Source organism: Microtus ochrogaster, chromosome 7 (genome assembly GCF_000317375.1).
Source record: "Microtus ochrogaster isolate Prairie Vole_2 chromosome 7, MicOch1.0, whole genome shotgun sequence".
NCBI classification, from domain to species: Eukaryota; Metazoa; Chordata; class Mammalia; order Rodentia; family Cricetidae; genus Microtus; species Microtus ochrogaster.
The window spans coordinates 26,521,236-26,549,179 of record NC_022014.1 but is presented as its reverse complement, the minus strand read 5'-3'; the positions used below and the strand labels follow the sequence as shown (position 1 = coordinate 26,549,179).

General features: G+C 51.1%; 1 protein-coding gene across 1 annotated transcript; it reads right to left on the bottom strand.

Annotated features, from left to right (window-relative positions):
• Positions 1-6,806: 6,806 nt before the first annotated feature.
• Positions 6,807-27,454, bottom strand: Smtnl2 (smoothelin like 2). Its single transcript, XM_026780642.1, has 8 exons — positions 27,008-27,454; positions 19,648-19,750; positions 18,683-18,922; positions 18,455-18,530; positions 17,340-17,519; positions 16,336-16,453; positions 15,890-16,041; positions 6,807-7,939 (listed from the first exon to the last, which is right to left on the bottom strand). Exons 1-8 carry the CDS (start codon positions 27,395-27,397, stop codon positions 7,813-7,815), a joined length of 1,386 nt encoding a protein of 461 aa, XP_026636443.1. The 5' UTR covers positions 27,398-27,454; the 3' UTR covers positions 6,807-7,812.
• Between the last annotated feature and the right edge of the window lie 490 nt (positions 27,455-27,944).

Sequence of the window (27,944 nt, the reverse complement as noted above, 5' to 3'; positions counted from 1 at the left end):
GATCTGGTGCCCTCTTCTGGCCTGCAGGTATGCACACAGACAGAATATCGTATACATAATAAATAAATAGTTAAAAAAAAAAAAGAATTCAGTTGTTACCGGGCAGTGGTGGCACATGCCTTTAATCCTAGCACTCAGAGGCAGAGGCAGGCAGATCTCTGTGAGTTCAAGGCTAGCCTGATCTACAGAGTGAGTTGTAAGACAGCTAGAGCTCTTACACAGAGAAACTTTGTCTTGAAAAAACAAACAAACAAACAAACAAAAAGAATTCAGTTGTCAGGGTTGGAGAGATGGCTCAGGGTTTAAGAGCACGTACTTCCCGAGAACCGAGATTTAGTTCCCCACACCTACATCAGGTAGCTTACAACTGCCTGTAACTCAGGCTTTGTGGGATCCAATGACCTATTCTGGTCATCTAGGGCAACTGTCCTAATGAGCTTCTGCTTGCATGCAGATACATACATATAAATACAATTCAAAATAAAACAAAGAATTCAGTAATATCTTAGTACTGTGTCGTTGAATTTATTCTCTTCAGATCCTCAAAATCCACAGATCCACAAATTCCTTATATAAAATTAGGTAGCATTTGCCTATGACCTGCCCACAGCCTTATGTACTTTAAATCATCTCTAGATTCATTATACTACCTAATATTATACAAATAGTTGTACTATGATACAGATGGAATTTTTAAAAATATTTTCCACCTATGCTTGTTTAAATATATGGATGTAGGATTCACAGGTGTGGCCACCTGTATGTGCTATGCTGTTCTTTTATAAGGTTTAAAAAATTTAGAAGGGAGGAAGAGAAAGGCACAAGATAAATCAGAAAAAAAGCAGAGGTGGAAACAGATGGAGGAATGTGAACACCGTGCACCTTCTGATAACACTCTGACTTTGGAGGCAGCAGATTTACACACACACAAAATAAATGAGAGAAGCATCAGTAGAATCCATAGACACAAGTGAACTTAACTCCATACCAAACTCAGGACTTCTAAGAGAAAGAAAAAGAAGTTTTGAATCCACTATCCTGTGCACCCTCAGAGGGATAGTCTAAGGGAGAGGAGAGGAAAAACGAAAACCAGAACCCAAACCTCACATAGGAGGTATGTTGTTAGCAGTCTATCTGTTTCAAGGTTCTGACACTAAACCATGTGTGTTGGTGCAGACCTATAATCTCAGAGACTGTGGGGACTCAGCAGGAAGACCATGAGTTCAAGTCTTGCCTGGGCTTCCAAACAAGTTCAAAGCCAGTCTGGGTCATTCATCAAGACCCTATCTCAAGTTTTCAAACAATTGTAGACCGGTGAGAAGTTCAGAGCGTAAGGGTGCTTGCCGCCAAGCATGGCACCTGACACGATCCTAGTACCTAGTGGAAGGAGAGAACCAACTCTTGGAAGTTGTCCTCTGACCTTTCACATGTATGTCATGACACACAGAAACACCCTCACAATAATAAATAAAAATAAACCCACTAGCCGGGCGGTGGTGGCGCACGCCTTTAATCCCAGCACTCGAGAGGCAGAGGCAGGCAGATCTTTGTGAGTTCGAGGCCAGCCTGGTCTACAAGAGCTAGTTCCAGGACAGGAACCAAAAAAGCTACGGAGAAACCCTGTCTTGAAAATTTAAAAAAATAAAATAAACCCACTAGAAAAAGTACAAAATTTTAAAATCACAATTCTATCTTTGTTTCTTTGTTTTCTCTGTGTAACAGCTCTGGAACTTGCTCTGTAGACCAGGGTGGCCCTAAACCACAAAGATCCGCCTGCCTCTGCCTCCTAAGTACTGGGATTAAAGGCGTGTGCCACCATGAAGGCTTATAAATCATAATTTTTGACTCCCAGTATAACTATAGACTCAGGAAGATACTCAAAACTAAAGGTACTGGTTGAAAGGTTATTGGAGGAAAAGGTACAGGGTCTTTAGACCCACAGAGTCAGGACTCTAATCACAGTAGGAAGGGTTTAGGGAAGCGCAGCCGAACACAGGCAAGTGACCAGGCAACAGCAGGCAAATCCACCCTGTCTGTGCCTCATGTGCTGCTGCAGAGATACCCAGGGCCTGGGGCATGCAACAGGACCCACATCCAACTAATATAGAGGAAACAGACAAATACACTGTAGGACAGTCTACAGGGCACCAGGCTAGAGTTCTCCAAAAGAGTCCAATGAGGCCAGGCATGGTGGTACACACCTTTAATCCCAGCGCTCTGAGTTCAAAGCCAGCCAGGGTTACATAGTGAGACTGTATTAAAAAACAGAGAATCTAATCCAGATTAAAAGAAATTTAAGAGTAATCACAACCAATGCATTGTGTGCACTCTACTTGGGTCCTGGACATTCTAGCAGCCATAGGTGCATGCAGGAATAACTGGAGAAGCTGGCACACTGAAAGAGTGTTGGGGCTGGAGAGACGGCTCAGAGGTGAAGAACGCTGGGCTCTCTTCCAGGGAACCCAGGTTCCGATCCTGGCATCCATGTGGTGGCTCAGAAGCATCTGTAATACCCTCTTCTGCCCTCCATGGACACGGCATGCAGGTGGTGAACACACAGACACATGAAAGACACCCATACACATACCATACATTTTTTTTCTAAAAAATTTAAAGATTGAACCCTGGAGTAATGGTACATGCCTTTCCTCCCAGCATTTGGGAGGCAGAGGTTGGCGGATCTCTGTGAGTTTGGGGCCAGCCTGGCAAGCAAAGTGAGAAATTCCAGGACAGCCAGAGCTGTTATATAAAGGAACCCTTTCTTGAAAAAACAAAAAAAGAAAATTTTCAATTTTTTTTAATTTAAAAATGTAAGTATGTTTGGGACTAGAGAGACGGTTTAGCAGTTAAGAATGCTTACTATTCTAGCCGGGAGGTGGTGGTGCACACCTTTAATCCTGCACTCGGGAGGCAGAGGCAGGAGGATCTCTGTGAGTTTGAAGCCAGCCTGGTCTACAGAGCTAGTTCCAGGACAGGCTCCACAGCTACAGAGAAATCCTGTCTCAAAAAAAAAAAACAACAAAAAAAAAACAACCAGAAGAATGTTTACTATTCACTATTCTATCAGAGGACCCACATTCAGATCCCAGCAGCCCACATCAGGTGGTTTAACACCAAGAAATCCCACACCCTCTTCTGGCCTCCAGAGACACTATACACACATATTGCATATTCAACTATTTTAATTATAAAGAAACCTTAGTTAAAAAAAAAAAAGAGCAGATTGGCTAGAGAGATCGCTCAGAGGTTAAGATCACTGACAGCTCTTCCAGAGGTCCTTGGTTCAATCCCCAGCACCTACCTGGCAGGTAACAACTGCCTGTAACTCCAGTTCCAGGGGACCCAATAACCATGGCAAAATACCACTGTACATAAAACAAAAATAAAATAAAATCTAAGCATTGATTTGGAAAATTAAAAAAAAGAACAGATGTTCAGTTTCTTAAATTTAAGAATACACCGCTTGCATGAGGTGTGTTTGTATGCACGCGTGAGTGTGTGTTGCTAGGGATTAGAGTCAGGGCTTTGTACATGCAAGATAAACACTGTATTGTTGAGCTGCATCCCCATCCCTGAGAATGCTGATTAATTTGCTAACACAGCCAGAGGTGGCTTTTGTGATGTCGGTATTTTATTTCCAAACAGCTCAGAAAAAAAAAAAAACAGGTGACACACTGTATATTGAGAAACAACACAAATCAGCAGAATGTGAACTATGGGATAGAGAGGTTTGTGACATGACTCAACAGTTCTGTAAATTAAAAATGTCACAATGAAGCCTTGAAAATGCAGTTGGTTTGGATGCTTCAGGACTCCAGACACCCACTTCACAGTGCACAGAGGCTCACAGGTGAACTGTCTTGGAAGCAGGACCAAAACGCCCAGTGACAAGAAACCTCCAAGGTTCCATCATGGACACCCAGGCAGTGGTGGTGCTGCCACTGGCTGAAATGGTGATTCCTTGAAGAAGCCAGGTTTTAGGTAAGGTGATGGGATGAAAGAGGAAATGTTCAACTCAGACTTTAACAAAGTCCCTAAAGTCCACACCAAGAATGAGTCATAAAGTCTTGATGTAAGAGAGGCACAAGCTTAGGTGGGCAGCAAGACAACTCAGTGGGCAAAGGTGCTTGCTGCCAAGCCTGAGTTTAATCCCTGGGACCCACATGGTGGAAGAAAAGGACTCCATGGTGGTCCTCTTACCCCCACCCCAACCCCTCAAACACACACACACGGATGTAATTTTTAAAAAAAAAAATCAGAGAGAGAGAAAAATGTACAAAACTCTGGGGTTTGCAAGAACTACAGATTTCACCTCTACCTATGAGGTAGTGCAAAGCTAGGTCACCATAGGGGGGGATGGACTAGAAGCCTTGGGAGCAGGACTAAGATGCCCAGGTGACAAGGCATCTCCAAGATTCCAGCATGGACACCAAGGCAGTGACAGTCTGACATGTCTCGGTGCTGTGCCCCATAGCACTGGCCCCAGCAGTCCCCACTGTATCTGCTTGGACCTCGCCTCAGATGCCATGGAGAATGCATATGGGAGCGCTCTTGGGTTCTTTCTTCCCAGATGCTCATTCCCAACTGGAGCTTTCCAGGGAGAAGGCAGGCCTTAGGATTTTTAGCATGCTTTTTCAAAAAAAGGTCAAGAGCCATTTGGTGTCCAAACAGCAAGAGATAAGCAATAAAAGGCAAGTCCAAACCTAACATTAAAAGCAAGAAAGATCAGACATGACCACATCAGAGACATCCATCACTGGGCAGACGCCGCTCTCCATCATATGAGAGTGTGTAGCTGGGAAGGGGAAAGTGGGAATCAAGGGGCAGCCCAAATGGGTATGATGTCACCAGGACGAAGCCGGATTGTCACCAACTGGAGAAAGCCGACAGTGGGTTCTACACCACCCTGAACAGACCTACCCAAGTCAGCATTTCTGCCCTCCTATCAAGCTGCTTTGCAGACACACCAGCAGATCATCATGGCAGAAATAAAGTGTTCTCTCACGCCCGTCTCCCTCGGTTAGAGTCTGACCGCTGCCAAGGGGAAAGCTGAGAACTTTTCATCATCGAACACATTTGCGAAACTCATTGGCTTTTACAAACTCTTCCCCCCACACACCTGGCCTGCATGGTCTCCTCTGACCAGAGCACGCTATATCATATCCAGAAAGCGCTTACAGGCTCCCACTGGCAATGGAAAAACACCGGCAGCTGACAGAAAAGTGAAACCCCGTCTTGGCTCTGGAGAAATGGTCCCGCCAGGGAAATGCGTAAGACTATTTGATCAGATTTAATAAGCTTTAACGAAATCCAGGTGAGGGGCTCTATCTGGAAAAAACACATGACTCTCGTGAACAGCTCCAGGAAATCACTGGGGAAAGGAAAAGGATGCAGAGAAGCCCCGCGTTTGTCACCACAGGAATTGGCAGCCAGGAGTCAGTCTCCACGGAGCGTGTTTGTGTCATCCCAACCGAAGATGTCCGTCTCAGGTGTCGTGTTTTCTCTCATGTGCGGTCACACTGGACTTAAGATAGTTACATAAAACCGTGTATGTATATATTAAATGAAGTACAAGTGAAACCGCCTAGGGAATCGATGGGGCTGGGGGTGAAGGGAGGAGAAGGAGGAAGGAATATATTCAACACAAATATAGAAAAACATCTTTAAAAAACAGAAATCTCAGAATGTCTCAAGGTTGAGAGGACTTTTTCCATTCCCTGCCTTGAAGCTGCCTGCTTTGTCTTAGATGTAATCAACTTTAAAATCCCCCTCCCCTTCTCTAAGACATGATCTTACTATGTAGCCCAAGCTGGAATGAAACCCAGAATCCCCTTTCTACATCTCCTGAATGCTGGGATTACAAGTGTGTACCACCACGCCTGGCCCAAAACATTAGTTTACCACCCTACACACACAGAGACACACAGACGCACACACATACACACATACACTCTGCAAACAAGATCATCATGAAACCAACCCTAAATAAATCTAGTCTGTAATATTCTGAAGGTGGGACACAGCGACACCAGTCCTGAGAAGCAGTCCCTTGTCCCAGTAAGGCCTGCTGCATTTTTTTGTGCAGAGGTCTGTCACTCAGGAGAGCTTGGTCTGTTATGCGTGAGTACTCAGTGACATATAGGCACACTGTTTATAGAGCCCTAGTGTGCCCTCGCTGGATTTAAGCCTGAAACCCTAAGCCCCAGTATGTGTCCCTGCTAAGAATAGGGCTCTCCAAGCCTGCGAATGCTGAGATCCAGGAAAGGAATGGTTCCCACTGTGGGAAAACCCAAAAGATGGCTCAGGACTGCAGCCTGAGCAAACAGATCCACTGGAAATACTAAGCCCTAAATACCAAGCACCTGGGTCACACGGGTGACCCCACCCACAAAAGTGCACTAACACTTAGAGGGGGCTGCATGAAATGAAGGATTGCATTAGGTCCTTCAAGGGAGGTTTTAGCAGTTGGTGGCTAAAATCCAACTCAATTATAAAATGAATCTTCAATCTTGGGGGAGAATAAGCTAAGGGCTGCAGCATTGTGGAATCTAATGGTTTTTTTTTTTTTTTAAGTTTAAAATTCCACTGCCAAACATCTGTGAAATGAAACCAGCACTCCTCGATGGGCTTGAAAGGGACCACCCCTGGGGTAAGATGAGAGGTGGGGCTCAGGGGTGAGAGCTTGCCTGTACAGTCAAGGACCTGGGTTCTACACCCCCCACCCCCGCTGGCCCTTTGCATGTAAAAAATAAAACAAAAGAAACACACAAAAACCAATGATCACTCAAAACCATCAACCCTGGGCCACTTTTTATCGTAATATATTTGCCAATATCGAAGGGACAGATCTGCAGGGGTAAATTGCCTGTTCACAGTTCTTCAGAAACACAGAGAGGGCTGAGGGACGAGCGCAGTAGTAGACAGCAGATGACATTTTTCAGCCTCCCAGGCAAGAGGTTTTAAATACATCGACAATTAAGGTATGGTTTCAGTAACCTTTGTTTAAATCTATGTGGTCTCTTATTGCCCAAGCCTCATCCCCATCTCCAAAACAGAAATAACAAACCCAAGCGAAGTTTGACACATCTTTTATGTACAAACAGGCTAGTGGTACAGATGAAATCCATCTTATAAATACCTGGAGCGAATGGGAACTCTCAGCTCGAAGGATCCTAGCCTTCCTCCCTGGTACTCTCCAGGTAACCTTCTCTTAACTGAACACTTGTGGGTTCTCTTGGGATGCCAGAAGCCCCTCTGGACCTAGGTAGGAACCCTGCCACCTCGCCACAGCGGAGAGGTGATATGCCGGTCATCTGCCCCCCAGGACGTGGGTGCGATTAAATTGTTTCTTCCCAAAAACTTGAGTCTGTTTCCTAGCAGTGGCCCAGAGGGAGGGGAAAAAGGATCCCAAAACAGTATGAGGAAGTAAAAAACTCCGGGTATTTTGATTTAAAAAAAAAAAAAGAAGAAAATAATAAGAAGAAAACTTGATAATCAGTAGAACCCTGTCAAGCCAATGAATCAAATTCACCAGAGGGAAACATTAGCGCTCCCTGCAGGAAGATCATTGCTTAGCACCAATTTCTCTGACTCTAGAGTTTTTCCTTTGAGCCCTTGGCTGTGAGGAGGCTGTGGGGCTCAGTTTAACCTCATCAATGCTTTTAATCAGGAACTGAATGTGAGGGGCAAGTGGTCACACGCCATAGAACCAATAGCAGCTCACACCACAGAGGCCCCCTGGAGGTTATGCTGCCTTGGGGACCGTGAGTGACCCCACGGTCGTTTCTTCCTGGCCTCTCCAGGCTGCCAGTGTCACTCAAAGCGACGCAGATGGTTGTAGAGAGACTGCACGTAGGTGAAGACGCACATGGGGTCCGGCTTGCGCCCCATCACCATCATATCCTCCACTTCGATGAGGCGCTCACAGTTGGCCAGGTTCCTGAAACACAAAGACCCCATCAGGACACGGTCCCAGAAAACAACCAGCTCCACACTGGGCTACTGTCACTGTCCCCAAACAGAATTCACCAAGAGCCTGTGGTGTCAGAGTGCACACCAAAAAAGAATGGGAACGCTCCAGAGAGCCTTGGGAGCTGCTGAGCTCTTGCCTCACTCCCAGACTCCCACAGCCACAAACCCCCATGTAGGTCACATGGAAGTAGAGCTATTACACGCACACCACGTGGCAAGTCAGCAAGAACGGAGATGTAAAATTAAAGAAAAATGATAAATTCACCCATAGGCTTCCCCAAACAGTATACATTTATCTATTTAGTTAGTTAGTTAGTTGGTTGGTTAGTTAGTTAATTAGTTAGTTTTGGTGTTTTGGGATGGGAGCTTGGTGTGTAGCCCAGCCTAGCCCTAAACTCATGATCCTCCTGTCTCAACCTCCTAAATGAGGGGATTATGATCGTGTGCCTTCATGCCCATCTCTGAAATAGTCTTTTAAACTTAAAAAAAAAAAAAAAAGACCCAGGGGATGGAGAGATGGCTCAGGGGTTAAGAACACTTGCTCTTCCAGAGGACCTGAGCTCAGTTCCCAGTGCCCACATCAAATGACTCAAAACCATCCGAACTCCAGGGTATCTGATCTCCAGGGCACCTGCACTCATGGGCACATAACCACATGCAGACACATAGACAAACACATCTATACATAATTTTTAAACTAAAAAAAAAAAGCCAAACTTGATCCAGTCAGGCATTGTGGCCCACAACTTTAATCCTAGCACTTGGAAGGCTGACACAAATGGATCTCTAAGTATGAGGTCAGCCTGATCGACATAGTGAGTTCTAGGCCATCCAGAGTTACACAATGAGAGTTACTCTATCTTAAAAACAAAACAAAACAGATATGACTCATGGGGCTGGAGAGATAGCTCTTTCGGTGCTTGCCTTGCAAACACAAGGACCTGATGAAATTCCCAAAACCCATGTGTTTTTTAAAAAAAAAAAACAAAAAACAAAAAAACAGGCATGGTGGTGCATACTTGTAATCCCAGCACAGGGGGAGGGGGAGGGGAGAGGCAGTTAGAGACAAACAAATCCCTGGGGCACACTGGCCAGCCCAGCCTGCTTGATGAGCTCCAGGCACCTGAGGAATGACACCTAAGTTGTCCTTTGGCCTACACACATGCGTGTACACACGCACACACATGCGCCACAGTAAGGAAGGTGTTGTTTAACCAGGACTCAGCAAACACATAATGCTGTTGACCCTCTATAACCACAGACTCTGCATTCAAGGGTTCCACACACCTTATATCAAAAACACTGAAGAACTAATGCCCTTCCGTCATCTTTGGGCAACTTGTGTACATATGAACATGTATATACACACACATACATACACATAAATAAAAATAAATCTTAAGTACATATCTTAAAGAAAAAAGTGTCAAAGTACCACTAGAATAGCTCCCGGGGAGATGGCTCTGTGGGCAGCAGTCTTTTCTATGAAAGTGTGAAGCCCTGAGTTCAAATCCCCAGCACTCACATAAAAAGCTGCTCATGCCTTTAATCCCAGCACTGCAGGAGCAAAGCCAGGCAGATCTCAGGAGTTCATTGGCTAACCAGCCTAGCTGAAACTGTGAGCTGCCAGTTCAGCGAGAGACCCCGTCTCAAGTCACTAAGGAGAAAAACACCATCGTCTACCTCGGGCATCAGCATGCACACACATGGGCACACACAAGCACACATTCATGTGTGTACCTCCCCCCTCCTCTCTCTCGCCTCTCTGCAGAGCAGATAATGGGAAAAAGAGGCCTGGTTGTGAACTATAAACTGCTAGCTCAGATGCCAGCGCCGACATTCCTTCCACCCGTCCATGTTCATTTCCTGGGCAGTCAGTCAGGATCCACCTCTGCTCACCCAACTCCAGCAGGCTGGTTGGAAGGTTTATGTACCTTGCTCCCCAGAGCCCAGCCAGATGGGAGACCCCAGCAGGCAAATCAGGGATCCTCAGACCCATCCCAGCTCAACACAATTCATGCAACACTTTTACAGGCTGGCTCCCTGACTTGCGTGCCACCCAGACAAAGACTGTAACATTAGCACGGCTGAGCTCTGCTCAAGGGAGCTGGCCAGAGACCAAATGTCAAGGCGAAATGGAGACATCTGTTCCGGATCCCATCCCTGCCTCTCACCTCCCCCTGGAGCTGCAGAGGGTGACCTGTATGAGAACCCAGAGGTTACATGGAGGTGACAAGTGAGTTTGGCACCCTTTCTCCCCAAAACAGACAAAGGCTGGGCTTGGTGTCAGAGATGGAGGCATGCAAGGGTGCTCCATGGCCAAGAATTGAAACTTCTCGAGTTCTTCAGAGACTAGGGACCTGAGTTCATCTTCCAGTGCTATTACTTGTCATCTGGCACCCCACCCCCACATTGCCAGGGGTTACCCCAGATTCCCACATACTCTCTCTCTAAAGCCTGCTACTCAGAAACCCCCAGGTGAATTCAAAGCAGCCCCACATGCGTCTACAGGATCATCCCTGTCAGGGGTAGCTTCAATGGTCACTTTGATGGTCTCTCATTGTAGCTGACGACATTCCTAGAAGGACCTCCGCTTTGGAAGAGAACTCGCACATCACCTTGTCCCCATGAAGGCTCTCCTCCCACGTGTTCCCCCTCCCCCAGGTCCAGGACTGTTCTGGACCCTCTGCAGGAGGCTGCAGTCACCAGGAACTAGTCCCTAAGTCACAAACGTTCCTTCGCTTCCTTGTACATTTTATCTCTTATTCCCGCAAGATTGTCTTTGGCTAACTTCCCCACCACAAGAAAGCCCTTCACATGTTCGAATAGAACTTTTGCACCTGTGTCTTTCCCTAATCTGAAATTTGTTTCCTTAATTGTCCCTCCCAGGGCACGGAGGAAACTCGAGTGTCTTCTGATGCCTCTCCGGCCCACTTCATGGTTACTCAAAGTTGCTGGCTTGTTCCAGATGTTTCTGACCTGTGCAAAAGACACCAAACAAACCCCCTCATTCTTCTAGAGGCTTCGAACACGCTCCAGCCAACACCCCCATGCCCTCCCCAGGAAGCAAGTCTTCCAAATAAGGGTAGCCACAAAAATGGAAGGCAAGGCCTCACCCTGGTGTCACCCTCTACTGCCCTGATGGCAAGGCATGGACAAGATGCTGGTCTTCCCTGCAGGCAAACAGAGAACCAGTCCCCACCCCATCCCACTGCTGTTTCTAAGTTGAGCAGATGCGGGCAGATGCAGTTTCTAAGAAAGAGATTCTCAGCATGCAACATGTAGCCACCAACTCTCAGCACTTTCTCCCCTAACCCACCTCTGCCCTTCACTCTCTTCCCTCTCTGAGGAACTCCAAATCCTCCAGCTTCCAGGCCCAACACCTTGTCTTTGATGCCATGGTCTGGCCCACAGCTGACCCTTAGGGACACTTTCCTTTCACTCCAACTTGCCCCTGCTGATAGAACATGCTCCTTCAGGGACACTGTGGTACCAGCTACAATGGCAACAATACTCCTCCAACTGCCAAATAGGAAAGCACAGGACACTTGCTTGAGTGTATCTCTCAGGAGACGGAATACAAGACAGTGACAGTTACTGCTGACTTTTTCATCAAAAGATACAAGTCATAGAGGCCCCAACTGGCCTTTACATTTCTTAAATGTGCTTTTGTTAAAATGGCCCGTGCTTATTTTAAATAATCCAAACTACATGGAAAAGTCCACAGAGCTCAGGTGACGTTTGAAGTCACCTGAAGCAAGGATGACACTAGCTTACTAATATGCACCTTGCAGGGTTTCTTTTACTCTTTATTGTATCTTCAGCTACCCCAGGCCACAGAGGAGGGGCTAGGGGTCATTTTTGAGACTGTCCTAAATGCAGACCAGAGGTGGAACTGCTGCCTCTTGTCTTGTTTTAGACAGAGACACATGGGCACTACAAATAGCGCTCAAGCCCCTTCTGCTGGGTGTAACCGGAGAGCAGGCACATTCCACGCAGGGCAAGTGGGAAGCCCTGGGCTGGGAGTGCTGCGGCTTCCTGCGCTACGGGCAGAGGTGGGAAGGAAAGGTGCAGAAGGGTCAGCCACCCGCCCTGCTTTGCCCCTTCCATAAAAGGAGCTGGTCTGCCCCTGTTCCAGGCCCTGAACACCTGTCAGGCAAGGGATGCTGTTGCTGTCAGCAAGGAATCACTCACACAGATTAGGATTCAAGGAACCGCTGGGCCCAGAAACTATGGAGAGGACGGGCAAGCAGCATTTTGTGCCCTAAAGATACTTGCTCGTAAGTTCTGGAAGCACCTCCTTTCCTAGATGAATAGTCTGAGAACACGAACAGGTCTTTCCTCTTTTGAGGGGACAAAGGGAGGCATTGAGACAAGGCCTAGCTGTCCTGGAACTTGCTCTGTAGACCAGGCTGGCATTGAACTCACAGAGATCCACCTGTCTCTGCCTCCTGATTGCATCCACCACTACACCCAGTCCAATCCTTTCTCTTCTAAAGGTCATGCCTTGGTTGGACACCAGGCTCCTCTCAGCTCAGGCTGCCTGCTCCTGAAACAGTCTTTTCGAGCCATCCTCCGCATTAGTGGCTCCTAATGACTTTCAAGGGTACCATGTATTCACTGAGATGTTGCTGGCTAACCCAAGGGTGCTGACATTGGCTCCAATAATCTCAGGCAGGTGTCCCATGCAGCTTTTCCAGTTAGCTACTGTCCAGGAAACTAGGGATCCAAGCAGCTGCCTTCCCAGGAGGCCCCGGGGAGCAAGCCCACCTCCACAGACTCTCTCCCTTATACCTGAGAGATAATCTCACAGATGACTCATAAGGGGAGGTCCCTTCCCAGGCTTTGAGTAAGTTCCCCACACAGACCTGCCTCTGATGGCCCTCCCCACTCTTTGCAGTCAGCAAAAACAAAAAACAAAACAAAACCCAGAATTCACCTCAGAGGTCCCATCACACTCTGATCCCCTCCTCAAATGGGAGCAGACTCAGGCCACAGGGAGGCAGGGCCAAGGTCCTATCCTGCTGTTTGCTTGGGGAGAGAAGGGAGCCAAAGCCTGGCCCAGCCACCACCCTCCCCCCACGTTGAGAATAGAAGAAACATCTGTGTGGAGTCTGGAGCCTGTGCTCACAAATCTCCTGCTGGGAAAACAAGTCCTGGAGACACTCTGCCTAACTGCCCAGGGAAGCTGTGTTCCTTAGAACCTGGGGCACAGGGGCACCACCACATTGCTCAAGACTGTCCCTCTCCCTACCACAAGCCAGTTGGGTCCTGGGATACAGGTGACCAAGGGTGGCCAGGGCATGCTGGCATTGCTTAGCCTTCTAGGCTTCAAGAATTCTGTAAGTCAAGCCTGACCTCTCTGACCAAGGTTGAGTTTTGGGTTACCTATGAGGAGCCCTGATCCCATACATTCTTGTCTGAATTTTGACAGCCGCCATTCCTGAGTTTCAAGCAGCTGGGCCTCTTCCTATGAACCACCCCTCCCAGCATCATGCCGCGACACTTGGCTTGAGTCCACCATCGTCTGGATCCAGTTGCATAACACACTCGCCCAAGCTGTTTCTGCTATTAGGATGACAGCTAATCCCAAGCAGCCAAGAAAGGGAAGGCTTTGAAAGTACACAAGGCGTTCCTCTGACCCCAAAGGGACCTAGAATCCAAATCAACACAGCAGGCATGGGCCCCTGTCCCCAAGCCTCAGGTTGAGGAGCTCCAAGCCATGGCGACCATTCTGCCCCTATAGTGAGCATTTCTACCCTAGAGAGGGACAGGGGCTGTGGCTCCAGGCAAGCTTCCAATACCAAGCATGGGTTATTAGGCCCTTTGTCTCCATCCCCTCCTTCCCTCTCCAGGCTCAGGTCCTAGTTTAGAAGACCAGGACTAGGTGCTGGGGCTGGAAACAGAATGAAGATAGCAAGGAAAACCTGAGCTGGAGCCTCCCTCAACCCCATCACTTGAGGATAAATGAAGATGGGGGACCCGAGGGCTCAACCAGGACAAATGTGGTCCCTCAGGGGCTGCAACATGAGGCACAAAGGCCTCATGAACAGTAACTCCGGGGCTGCCTTTCCTTCTCCCCACTCTTCAGAAGGCCACAGGGAGCCCTCAGGATTACTGTCCGTGTTCTCTGGAGCCTGTGATGATGCCCTGGGGCACGGACAGAGTTTCTCTGAGCAGGCCCCTCACAGCAAGGTCACAGTGATCCGGATGCATCCTCACGTCCACAGCTTAGATGGTCTCAGGCAGTCTCAACATCCAGCAACAGTGGGCCCAGGGTTTATAGCACTCTCCCCCAACTAACCCCAGAGTACTACACGGAAGGCAGATACCAGGGTTTGAATATGGTTGGTGTTCACCCGAACTCACCCCAAACTGTGCTGAGGCACAGTCCTTAAGGGAATGGTGTTGAGAGATAATGTGGCTTTGGAGAAGGTGCTGCCCCACCGCACCTGCCCCCGTCTCCTATTCCTGCCCCCACCCTCAGAGTCTTTAGAATAAGCACACCCCATGACTGTTCTCTGTTGTTAATTCGACTGGATTTAGAGTCCCCACGGCAGCACACCTCTGGGTGTGTCTGCGAGAATGTTTCCACAGAGGTATAACCGAGAAGAGAGGATCCATCCTGAATGTGGGTGGCTCGGCCTTACGGGCTGGGGGTCCCCAGACCAAGTAAAACGCAGCAAATGCATAGAGGATCAGAATATCCCTCCCCCCCTTCTTTCCTGCCTGTGGTCACGTGACCAGCTGCTTCATACCCCTGTTGCCTTGCCTCCTTCAAACTGCGAACCAATAAATAAAGAAATAAAGAAATTTTGAAAAAAAGAAAAAAATTCTTTCAAACCTTCTTTCCTTGGATGCCTTTATCAGATATTTTGTTGTTGCAATAAAAAAGTAACTAATACACGCCCTGCCCACCTGGAATACACGCCCTGCCCAGCTGGAATACACGCCTGTGTCCCACAGGGTCCTGACAACTCTCATGAGCTGAGGGTTGTTGCTCTTAGCCAAAAACCAGATCCCAAACGGGTTTTCCAAGCACATCCTGATTCCAGAATTGCACTGCCTTCCCCCGGGTCCTCTCCTATGAGTGGGACATACAAGACAAGTGTCACGGTTTGAATATGGCTTGCCCCCACCCAAACACATGTTGAGGCCTGATCCCCACTATGATGGTGTTGAAAGGTGGTAGGACTCTTCAGAGTCATTAAATCGTCAGGAATCCACCCTTATGCAGGGATTAATGTGGTTCTCACAAGTGGGTTAGTTATCTCAAGAAGAGGTTGTTACAAAGTGCCATGTGCGCTTTGTCCCCTCCTGTCTGGCACAGGTGACACCTGGCCTTTGGCTTTTCCATCAGGAGCTGAAGCAACATGAAACCTTCACAGAAACCAAGCAGACCCCAGCACCATGATCGTGAATGTCCAGCCTACAGCCGGGCACCAAAATAACCCTCACCTAGCTTCCAATGTTCTGTTACAACAACCAAAAAACAAGAGGTAATCTCACAGTCCGTGCTATGACAGTATTTAGGGAAACATAATCTACTTTTCAAATATACCAGGCAATCCCAGTTCCCTGCTGAGGACCTTCCCAACACCAGCCTGAGAGGATGTACACAACTGCCCCTCAAGCTCTGTCTGTGGCTGGTTTTCCACACTGTACAGCAGAGGTTAAACACCCCAGCAAGGAGCCGGAAACAGCAGAAACAGCTCCAGCACCGAGTAATGTGTGAGCCTGGACACATCCTTCACCAACCTGTCTTCCCATTCAGATAAGAGACAGACAGACTGGGTGGCCTCAAGATCCCTCGGTTCATTGTAAAGTGCTGTCCTGTGTGTTCTGACCTTACCCAGGGCAAAAGTTGTGCTCAGGGTCTAGGCTGGGACCAATAGCCAGCGGGACCGGCTATACTTACTCAGCCATGGTGAAAGCCAATTCAAAGTTCTTCTGCCGCTGGGTGGGGCTCAGCGCATTATAGTCAAAGGCATCGGGAAAGAATGAGTGCACCAGGGCACAAAAGGCCATGCCATCGCTCCAGCTGGAGGAGAAGTTCTGCAGGTCCACATGCTGCAAGCAGGGAGAGTGGAGGTCAGCGGGGACCCCCACTCCTGACAACCCCATTCAACTCTGAGCAGATTCTCCAGCCTCAGCCCACTGAGCAACAAACGGTTGCTGCTGCATTCACCCTTGAAGTGCGCTACACCCGTTTGCTCAGGTAGAATTCCTAAGCATGTGTTGTGGGTGGCTTGGGTACCGCTCAGAAGGCATGAGTTCTCCGGCTCTCATCCCTCCCCAGCCTGGCAGGATCTTCCCCCGCCGGCGAGATCAGGCGAGATGCCCGGCTTGCCTTGGCCCACTCACCTGGTAGCCCACGGTCTTGCTACGGCACCACTCTAGCAGGATCTGCTTGATGCTGCTGGCACTGGCCACACCGAAACTCTGTGACCGCTTTAGTTTGGCCCTGGTCTCACCTTTGCCCCTGTGGAGAGAGGGAAAGCCTGCTGTGGGAGCCAACAGAGAGGGCATTCCTATACCTTCTGGTCAGTACTCAATCCACATGCTACAGCTGTGTCCACAGCCCGGTGCCACACACCAGCCATGCACCCTCCTAGCCGCACCCAGCTTTCTAGGACCCCTGTGAAGAGTCCCACATGAAGCAGGGATCCCTGGGTAATCCTGAGACATTTGAATGGCATGGACCCACCATCCTCTTCCTGAACACCCTTTCCATCCCTTCCATCCTGCCTTCCTTCTAGGCTTCAGTAGTACCCAAAGGCAGGATGCATCGGATTCTTCACTAGGGCTGAACAGCATCACAGAAGCACGGGCAGCGACCTGCACTCAGCGGGCATCAACACTGACAAGAGCACTGAATAAACGTGCAAAGGAGGTGTGGTCTAAGGACCTCATCTCTAGTAAGGAGCAACTGGCGATGGCCTGGGTCCCATGGTGTCATTTCCTCAGTCCTTAAGCAAAGCCAGCCCTGCAGCTAGGCCTCCCCTGCCAGGCTCCCAGGTCATGCCCAGATAATGAAAAAGCAACTATTCAAGGGCAAGGGTGGCCTAGGAACACAGAGTGACCAGAAGACGGGGCAGTCTGCAAATGGAGGGGAGCATCTCTCCCTAGCCTGGCCTGGTCCCAAGCCCACAGCCCTCTTCTCCCTACAAAAGGAACTCCTCAACCTCAGTCACCTCTGTAAAATAGCCCTGACCTTGAGTTCTGCCTGAGAAACCTGATCTCAGAACACCCCACCAGGAAATAGCCAGAGCCCAGCAAGACTCGCTATGCCCTGCCTGCGTGACCACGGCTGTGGTTGGGCCCACTCTGAAAGCCCATCAAGCTAGTTTGGAAGTGAGTATCCATACTTGCTTGCTGTATCCTGCTCCCATTTCTCAAACAACGCCTTCCGAGCCTGTGCCCCTGAGGTACGAGGCAGTGTCTGCGACCTCACCAATTCCCGGCGACGCTCTCCCTGGCGAGGGGCCTGAGTCATCGCTGGAGGCTGGGAGGATGGGGGTGACTGTGGTGGGGTCACCAGTGGAGGGCTGCGGAGAGAATCATGAAGTCAGGAACACAGAACTGGCCCTCACTAGGCCCTCCGCTGGGCCCCAGGTGAAACGCATATACTGAGTGTCCATCAGTGAGGCAGACAGCCTATACCTATGACAGACCCCTAGACCTCGGAGGGGCAGTGAGGGGAGCGGGTCCCACCTGCTCAGGTCCTAACTGGTTTTGCAGGTTTTCTGAACTGAGCAGCAATTGGTGGCATACCTGGCCAGCGAGCCCAATTAGGGAGGTAGAGTGGGCCCCTCTCAAGGCACAAGAGCTACCCCTTGGTGTCAATGCCTGGGGAGGGCAAGGGGTATACTCAGAGTCACAGCCAGGCCCCCTCCTCCTCCACATTTAGATAGGACCCTCTTTGTTCTCACCCTGGAACAATCTGCCAGGAAGTCTCAATTCTCCTTTTATTATTAAAAACAAAATCCATCTTGCTTGCTACCCTGCCCCCATTCTCACGTCCAGTGAGTCAACTCAAGTTAGGCTTACCCCAAAGGAAGACCCTGCTCTTCCTATGGCAGAAAGTAACTTATTCAGAGCCTCCAGCCAGAACGGAGAACAGAAAGTCAAATGTCATCCTTCCCACCTCCCAGAGAAGCTGAGACCCCGCCACACACACCACACACCACACACACCACACACACACACACACACACACACACACACACACACACACACACACACACACACACACGCACGTGCGCGCCTGAAACTTTTTAATGGATTTGCTTTGCAGACCAGAGAAGCTGACCGATCTGCAACTGAGCCTATGCCTGCTAACCTCCTTGGTCACCTCCCTCCCAGCTGCAACCCCACCTGCCAGTCCACTGCTCTAGTTCTGCAAAGTGAGCCCAGTCAGCCCAGAGAGCTCCACAGCTCAATCCTAGGCAGAGCGGAACAGCCGGGGCGGCCACACACTCACCTGTCCTTGTGATTGCCTGCTGTCACCGCTCCATACCCAGAGCCAGACAAGGACCGCATGAAAGAGGAATTTTTCTCTATAGGGCCAAAGAAAGACAGAAACAGGGAATGTGGTGGCAGAGGGGGGCTGGGGTCTGACCTGAGTATCCTGCCAACCCCCACCCGGGCACTGTCCTCTCTCACCCACCCTGCGGTGGGATTTGGTCCCCAAACCACTCGCCCTTCATACCAGTGGGACTAGGAGTCCAGGGGCTGATGGCCTCGCTAGAGCTGGGGCTGAAGGCGCTCTGAATGGCAGCAGATGTGGGTGACAGAGCTGAAGCTGAGGTCTCCCCAGAGAATTTCTCAGAGACTCGGGTGACAGCTGTGACCGGCTGGTGGGGCAGCCGCAAGGAGAGGCTCACAGGACGTGGCCTAGGGGGCTCCGGGGCTGAGGAGGTTTGGACCTCCAAGGATCCATTGGCTGAACCTGTAACACGTGACCAAACAAGATAAGTCAGCTAAGGCGGCCACAGGAGCCTCAGATTCTCCCACTTTCAGGCCAGGAGGGGTTTTTTGGCTCTCTTGAGTCTTCCTCCCAGCTCCTTCAGGAAGCCTCTGACTACTCCAGCCTCGCTCACCTCCGTTACCATGTAAGTCTTACAGAGCCGCTCAGACCTGATTCTCCTCAACTTCCCCAGATGCCAGCTCAGTAAATCTATTTATTTATTTTTAATTTATTTATTTATTAAGGATTTCTGCCTCCTCCTCCCCGCCACCGCCTCCCTCAGTCTAAATTGCCTGTCGGTCCACCCACGTCTAAGAACAGATGACTTCTCGGCCTCTGCTTGCTTCCTTCCAGAAATAGGGAAGCTTGCTCCCTTGAACTCCCGTTTCTCTGTATATTTTATTTACTTTTTGTTTTGTTTTCTGAGACAGGATCTCACTAGGTAGCCCCGCCTGTCCAGGAACTCACTCTGTAGACCAGGCTGGCTTCAAGCTCACAGAGATCCGCCTGCCTCTGCCTCCTGAGTGCTGGGATTAGAGGTGTGTGCCACTGTGCCTAGCTCTCTTTATTTTAAAAGTTTCCCTTGCAGTCTCTCTGCCCGGTGGGGTTCAGTCTCAAGCACCTGCCCCCAGAAGCAAGAGATGACGGGCACAGACGCCTGAACCGCAAACCTAGCCAGCCACCTCCCTTCTGCCGTGGGGTCCTACCTGCACCCAGCTGACCTGCACCCAGCTGGTGTCCATTCTCCATGATGCATGAGTTCGAAGTTCGTCTCACCTCAAGATCACAGGCTTCATCCTGTTCCACGCTCTGTGGAGGCACCAACACCACTACCCATCAGTGGGAACCAGCTGCCCACCCCAAAGCCCCATCAACTGCCCACCCTAAAGGTACTTCCCCAAACCCCTTCTGGCTCGGTGGTGAAAACCTCCTTCATTTGGGGAAGAAAGGATCCCCCCAGAAGGTACAATGAGCAATGGTTCAGAGGAAAAAGATGAATCCATCTAGTTTCAGAAACTTCCACAACCTGAGAGGCTCATCTCAGAGCCCAAGAAGGCTGAGGATAAAGGCTGCAAGTTCAGAAGCAGTGTGTTAGGGATGAATGCACACACACACACACACACACACACACACACACACACACACACACACCAGATGACTAGTGGGAGGCACAGGCCTCTGTACCCCCCAGCTAGGACTATCCACATGGAAGAAGCTGATATGGTAAGGTGCAAGGTTCTTTAGGACCAAAGACGGACAAGGAGCCAAATAAGGCTCCCTGCGGCTCTTCTGCTAGGCACAGAAACATACGCGTTCCCCCAGACATACAGAGTGTGCAGATCTGGTTGGCTCTACACACCCTCCAACCTCCCAGGGCTACAGCAGGGCTGGGACACAGGAACAAACACCAAGAGAAGGGTGTCAGAGGAAATCCTGGGGTCTTGGCTTAGCTGCCGGGGCCATAGCCCATCTTCTCTGGGTGTTAGATCAAGAGCAGGCTCAGACTATGCAAGTGGCATTTGGGATTTGGGCATCTAGCAAACATCAGTCCCATTTTACAGATGCTACTACCCTCAGGGTTCAGAGAAGGGTACCCACTGCCTATGGAAGTTATTGGGGTGGTGAGCAGCCAGAAAGTGTAGCCAGAGGAGAATGCCTCCACCTCTTTCCAGCAAAGGTGTGACGTGCTTAGCAAGTCTAGGGACCTGAGGTTAGGGCAATCAGCCCAGCAAGGGGGACAGAAGCTGTCCCTAACCTGGAGTTCTGCTAAAATCCCATACTGGGTAGCTTGAGTGGTTAGCTAGCTGGGCCTCTCCAACCCTTCCAGGCTATTCTATTCCTGATCCACAAGCTTCCCAGACAACAATCTGTCCCCGACTCCAGAGGAATCAGGTCCTCCTCCAGCCAGTGTTGGAGGTGCCCACCCATCCAAGTGGGGAACTGGGCAAGCAAGTACACAGACAGTACTGAGTCTGCTTGGGATACCTAAAGCAGTCTGCCCCCCAGGGACAAAGAGGGTTCTCTGAGGCAATGTACCCAAAGCAAGTCCTCAGGGAGCTAGGTACTAATGACAGAAGCTATTCCCAGGAGAATGATTGGTGGCACAAAAGCAGGGAGGCATAGAGGCCCCAGTGTTGTGATCCAGCATGATTCTGCAGCTCAAGCTACTTGTCTAGGGTCTTTGGACTTAAAGCGGTGTGACTTAGGAACACACTTCAGAAGCCAGCAAAGGTGGCATTAAAGAAGACAGATAACATGTCGACCCCACAGTCCCTGAAGAGGAACTGGGGACAAAAGTGTATGAAAGCCAAGGGCAATGCTTTGGAGGAAAGGGAACCTGGCTGGCAGAGTGAGCCGATGTGAAGGGAGGCAGGGCACCAAACCTCTCCCGAGCTCAGGCTCAGGGCTTGAGGGATGATAAGGTCTGCTGAGGAATATTGGAGAAGAGAGGGCAAGGATTTCGATTCTGGGCAAGATGGCGTAAGGGGCACCTGAGACATCAGGTAGCATATCTGAGACCAAGTGTAAAACAAAGGAAGGATGGGTGATCAGGAAGCAGTTATGGCCTCCACCAACTTCTGGGAGCCTTGCAGATAAGCACCTGCATGTCAGGGAGCAGAGAAGGCTGTCAGCCAGGAGAAGAGAGAGCACAGCCAGGAGGTGGGAAGAAACCCAGTAGGAGGCTGAGAGAGCCAGGGAAGGAAGCAGTTCCAAAGGGAGCCTGAGGTCAAGAAAAGGAAAGTCAAGCTGAGAGAAGGTGCCCATTGTGTTTAGCCAAGGAGAGGTCACTGGTGATGGCAGAAACTGAATCAGAGGTGTGGAGGGCAGGGGAAAAGATAGGTTGGGGAGAAGCTGAGGGAGGGATCCACGACCCTCTGCTGCATATACTCCCCCAATGGCAAGTACTGATCACGTGAGAAGCTAGGGAAGGGGACCCCAGTTTTCCCAGGGTGGACCAGGGTGGACAGGCAGGGCCACACTCACAGGCTAACAAACTCTGGTAAAATGAGGTAACCATCTGTAGGGTGGAGTCCTGGGGAGGCAACAGAGTGCCCCGGGTTTTAGACAGGAGACCCCTCAATCTCTGATCTAAGAAGGGAGAGGCAAGCCCACCCTCAGGATCACAGGATAGGAAAGCTGGTGTCTCTTGCACTCCAAAACTTGTGGGGAGGGGCACCCCTAGAAGCCTGGTGCTAAGTCAGCAGGGGGAAGAGAACCAGCCATTCCAGCTGGAAGCCCAGCCTCCAGTCACCAAGGCCAAGCAAGATGCAGCTCTGGGGTCTCTGTATCCCCCACCCCACCCACCCCTACCCACCCCACTCTTGTCCAACAGGTTCCGCAGGTCTAGACAGGGGCCTCAAAGGACAGATTGGTGGTGAAATCATTTTCCCAGGAATGCAAGTATCTACAACCACCCCCCTCAAGACACCTGTCACTGTACACTGCAGGTCCCCATCCCCACGGTACCCCAGAGGACTGGACAGAAGTAACTTCTCCATCTCAGTATTGGCCAGAGTCTTGCTAAAGGGTCTCTACAAAGAGGGGGGTGGGGTATAGGGCTGAGCCAGGACTCCCAGGTTCCCCTGCTTCTTACTCCCCTAGTCCTAAACTGCAACCACATCTGGCCTGAGAAAGGGCTCTGCTAGGCTTCAGGCCAAGGGGCTATTCTAATACAACCTCTAACCCATCACCACACAGAGGGAACCCAGCCTGGTGTAGTAGAAAGAGGCTCTCAATCTCACACAGAGGCTGAAGGCAGTGATCAAATTAACATTTGAGGTCAGGGGTCTCTTCCTGCCAACCAGGGCTTTGTCCACAAAGCACCCTGGCCTTGCAGAGGGTAACTCGTGACAAGTGTTATATCCCAGGGGATAAGCCCCACTGGAGGCATCTCAGCCAGATGGCAGGAAGAAAAAGGCACAAAGCCAGAGTTGAACACCCAGTGGGACTTTCACAGGTGGCAGAGCCCGGAAAGGAAAGGCCTGAGCCCAGCTGGGCTGAAGAAAGCTCTTCTCCCAAGCCCACAGCCACCCTGAGGCTGCTAATCTGTTCCCCAGGTAGCCATCGCCTTCCTCTGAGGCAGTCTGGCCCAGTAGCGGCTGCGGGAACCCTCTGTGTGCTTACACCAGAGCAGAAATCCCAGTAGAGCCCTAGGGCTGGGGACGGGTCCTGTTGCGCTGGCCTCCTACTCCCACAGTCTCAGCTCCGTTTTTAGGGAAGGGGAGGTGCCCGGTGAGGGAGCCCAGGCCTGGGAATTCGGCGGGGGGGGGGGGGAGATGAGATAAATGTGGCTTCAGGGGCTGAGAGATGGGACCCTCTTGTTGAAAAGTTGTTGACAGTTCTTTTGAGGGGAAGAAACAGCATTGCAAGAGGGAGCCACGGGGACACAGGAACTCACATGTGGGATCAGCACAACCCATATAGGGCAGAACCCCTCTCTAGGATGGGTAAAACCACTGCCCAGCCCATCTCCACTCACACCACAGCTTTTGAGGACTCCATCCAAAGTCTCCCCAAAGCATTAAGCCCCCTTATCACACTGGCTCTGGGAAAGGCAGGCAGATAAGGGGAGTCTGCTTTCTCTCACCACGGGGCCTCTGACACCCGGCTCTTGGCAGTTATTACCGAAGGACTGTATTGCTTTGACCATGGGGACCCAGAGGCTCCAGCTTAGCCGAGGATGACATCTCCAGGGAACAATTCACTGCCAGCCTCCTGGGCCTACGTCTGACCTCGGGTTGCAGCCATCCACCTCAGCCTTCTTGGGACCCTCCTCTCAGATGGACAACAGCAATGGCTCTTCAGACAGTTTTGTTAACCAGATCAGCTAGCCGGTTCACTGTGCTGGGCCAATAAGCTAGGCCAATTCCCCTTGGTTTATTATTTTACTTTTGATTATATGTATGGGGCGGGGCGGGTGCCAGCGCCTGCAGAGGACAGAGACATTGGATCCCCCTGGAGCTCGAGTTACAGGCAATTGTGAGCTGCCTGGTGTGAGTGCTGGAAATGGAAGTCAGGTCCTTTGCATGAATACCATATACTCTTTTTTGTTTGTTTTTGTTTTTTCTGAGACAGGGCTTCTCTGTGTAACATCCCTGGCAATCCTGGATCTCACTCTGTAAACCAGGCTGGCCTCGAACTCACAGAGATCCACGTGCCTCTGCCTCCTGAGTGCTGGGATTAAAGGCATGCGACGCCACCACCCACCCAGCTCACACTTTGGTTTAAACACAGGGAAACTGAGGCCCAGCTGAGAGTAAATGTCTTGAAGTCTCTCCTGTTGGCTCTAAGCAAAGTGCTTGTCTCTCAAACTTCCTGCAGAATCCCCCCTGGTAGTTTCACCAGACCGCCCTGTCCTCTCCCTCCTCCAAGGTGGTCTTAGTCACATGCCGGCCATTAAGGTTGTGTGTTCAAAAGTGGATGAACTGATCAACCCCTTCAGCATATTTCCATGCTGAGTACAACCCGCCTCTTGTCCCATTGCTTCCTTGAGAGGAGGATAGAATATCTCCCTCCACAAGGTCTGGCCACAAACCAAGAGGGGCAGCCACCATTGGCGTGTAATTACCGGATGAGACCGTCACACCAAGGCCCCTGCCACAGACATGGAAGATTAGAAACTACACAGCCCTTCTTCACGCACCCATTGGGGACTCTTTATCATCCTTGTTCATGACCAATCCGTACTCTCTACCACCAACTAGCTCAGAACCTATGTGGGTGCTCCTGTAAGGGTGAACAGTCATAGTCCATCTGGGGGTCAGACAAAGGGAAGTAGCCTCCGGTCCAAAGAGCTGGTGACCAAGGTCTGTGCAGCCTCTAGAGCCATGCTCCATTCAGGATGCTCAGTTATACTTGCTGCTCGCTGTCCCAGGGCCTTTTCTCAGGTCCTCAAACTATTCTGCAGCTCCTGGGCCTATGTCCTCAATCCCAACAGGCTGAAGCATCCTTCCAGACCCCAGCCTCTTCCGAAGTCTCTCCAGCACAAGTCTCTGCCTCTGTTTCAGGCCTGCTGACTCCTGCTCTGGGACTCCCGTCCCAGACAGCTCGCCCACACCGCACAGCCTCGACTCAGACTCATCCTTTCTGCTTGGAACATCGCAGTTGTCCATGGGGGCTTATTTCCTAGAACTGAGACGGTCTCTCTTAGAGGGAAGGGGAAAGCTCATAAAATTTGGGAAAGTCTCTGAACATAGGAGGCTTGGAAGCTAAGAGAGTTAAAGACACACCAGGTCCTTCCCTGAGGTTGTATGCACAGTAAACAACTGAAGAGGAGAGAAGAGTCTCTGGTGGAGCCGCAGCCCTGTGGATGCAGCTTTCATGAGTCATCACCCATGCTAGTGTGGGCTTTTGATGTTACAGCTGCCTTTGAGTCACCCATGCACCACGCTCCTGTAAATAACCCCAATAAACTAATTGGTCCGCAAGCCAGTCTTGGGTGCTCTCTTTTGAGACAAGAGATGTTGTTCACGCCTCCTGGGGAAAAGTCACAGGCTCATCTCTGTTCACCCTCCAGCCCTCCATCTGTCCCTGAGGGAGGGTACTAGGTCCAGGAGGACCCTGTTCCTCCCCACCCAGCTCCCCGCTGCCCGACCTGATGGATAAAGGCAAATTCTCATTTTAAAAAGCCATAGCTGGAGAAACACACACAGCGTTCTTGCACACACACTCACATGGGACTCGGATTATTTTTTCTTAGAACTTGAACAGCTGCCTCTGCAGTTACAAAAGAGTGTTAACACTTCGGAAGCAAATGACGACGCGGTGTAGCAGACACATGTGAACTCAGAGTGGCAGTTTTACTCTAGGGACATGTGACTCATTCCACTCCGAGGACAGATTTCTAGACACTTGGTCTGAAACACTGGGACACCAGCGCTGCCTCCACACAGCCTATCTCCTCTGCCTAACACCAAGGGCTTTCAGGACTCAGGCCTCCCTTACACACCTGAAGGCTCCGCTCTGGCATGTGAGCACTTTTGGCCACTCTGAGGCAACATGCACAGAGGCCACTTGCAGCAGGAGAGCAACACCAGAGCCTCCATCATCAGGCCCTCCGCAATACACACTGCAGAAGGACAGAGTCTGGACCAGGGCAGCTCCGCTCACACTATTGCCGCTGCTCAGTCTGGGGCTATCTCCACCCAGGCTGAGACCTCCAAGAGTAAGGATTTATCTGGTCCCCTCCTGACCAAAACCCACACAGATCTGAGGACCAATGAGAATACACTAAGGCAGGGGACAGGCTCAGGGTACAGAGACCCAGGCCCCAGAAATCCACCCCCAAAGCACATGCAGGGTCAAGATGGAAAATCCCACCTAAGGGTCACTGTACACACCATAGAAACATTCTAATCAGGCCCTGCCACTCCAGGAGGCCGTGCCCAAAGTAGTAAGACTGGTTCACGCCGGCCTCTGCCCAGTCACTGACCCCAGAAATCTAGACACAGCTCAAGGCCAGTTCCCCCCTCTCTGTTCCCAGTAAAGGATCTGCCCCCTGCAATGTGAGTTTTCCAAACACAGTTGCTGAGCAGCCTGAACCAGACTACAACCCTGCATACCCACACACACCGGCAACTCAATCGGGGTTAATCTACAACCTAAGCGGTCAGGCCTCAGTGAAGCAGCAACACCGGACGCGTGAATAGAGCCGATGTAGGGGGCAGGTAAGGGGTGCTGATCATTCCAACTAGCAGGTGAGGGCTCAGGCGACTGTGAACCATGAAGGTCCGAACCTTGGTGTCCAAACTCTTAAGGTCATGGGACAGAGGGGTGAGGGCAACTTTCAAGGCAAACAACACCTGGCTCCAAAGAAGGGGGCGGTGCAAGACAGGTGCAGAGGGCCGACTAAAACAATGTTTCTCCTGTTCGTTCCAGCTCCGGGGAGCTGCTGTAACCCCAAGTTACCAAGTCCCAGCGGCAGGTGGAGGCACAGCTCTCAGACCAGAGGCCGCTCGCGAGCGCACGCACTCGTAGACCAGGGGCGGCCCTAACCTACCCCATCCCACTCCCACCAGGCACGCTCCCGTACGCTCACACCCGGAGCCCTGAGCCCAGGGAGATCACCTGGCTGCGACCGGACAGCGAGAAGGTGGCGTGGCTGGAGAAGCGTGCGGTGCCCAGGCGGGGCGCGCGGTCTGTAACTGCGGACGCAGGAGGGGGACTGGGCGTGCCGGGTGCAGGCGACACACCAGTCGCCAAGCCCAGAGCCTCCACCTGGCGCGTCAAGCGTTCGAGCTGCGCCTGCAGCCGCTGGTTGTCCCGCTGCAGCTCGGCCACGGTGCGAGCCAAGGGGCCGGCCAGGCGCAGCGCCTCGGCCACACGCCGCTCCACGCCGCGCTGCAGCCCCTGCATGTCCTCGTGCAGCGCACGCACCGCACCCTCCAGCGCCGCCTCGTAGCGGCCCAGCGCCTCGCGCACAGTGTGCGCCTCCTCGGCGTCGGGGGTCGACTCCATGACCGAGAAGCGCACTGATCCTACAGCCGGCAGGACGTGGGGGAGGACCAGCGATCAGCAGCTCCTTACGGCGACTGGCGGGCCGCGGCTGGCTGCTCCTGAGGGGCGGCCAGAGGGGCGGGAGCAGGGCGGGGCAGACCCCGAGAGCCCCGGGACTGGGCGCCGCGTGGGGAGGCGGGGCCGAGGGGGCGGGAAAGCCCGCTCCCGGACACCCCGCCCCTAGGGACTCGCCCCGCTGGTGAGAGATGTCTGGCCCTAGAGGCACCCGTGGCGAGCTCACTATCTCTTTTGCTGGAGTGCAGATCCACGGAGGAGTAAGGATTTCCATACATACCCCCTGACCCGAGAGGAGTGGTGTGCGACCCGGGGAAAGAGCTGGGACCCAAAGGAAGAAGGCCCTCAAATGGACGTTGCTTTAAGAAACACAACCAAGCCGGGCGGTGGTGGCACACGCCTTTAATCCCAGCACTTGGAAGGCAGAGGCAGGTGGATCTCTCTGAATTCGAGACCAGCCTGGTCTACAAGAGCTAGTTCCAGGACAGGCACC

What these genes read in the sequence shown, in the direction of transcription:
- Smtnl2 (XM_026780642.1), bottom strand. Translation starts at nt 27,397, where the DNA reads ATGGAGTCGACCCCCGACGCCGAGGAGGCGCACACTGTGCGCGAGGCG. An exon ending in CGCTGTCCGGTCGCAGCCAG is followed by an intron (nt 19,751 to 27,007) that starts GTGATCTCCCTG and finishes GTGCCTCCACAG; the next exon opens with AGCGTGGAACAGGATGAAGC. An exon ending in GCAGGCAATCACAAGGACAG is followed by an intron (nt 17,520 to 18,454) that starts GTGAGTGTGTGG and finishes TTCTCTCCGCAG; the next exon opens with CCCTCCACTGGTGACCCCAC.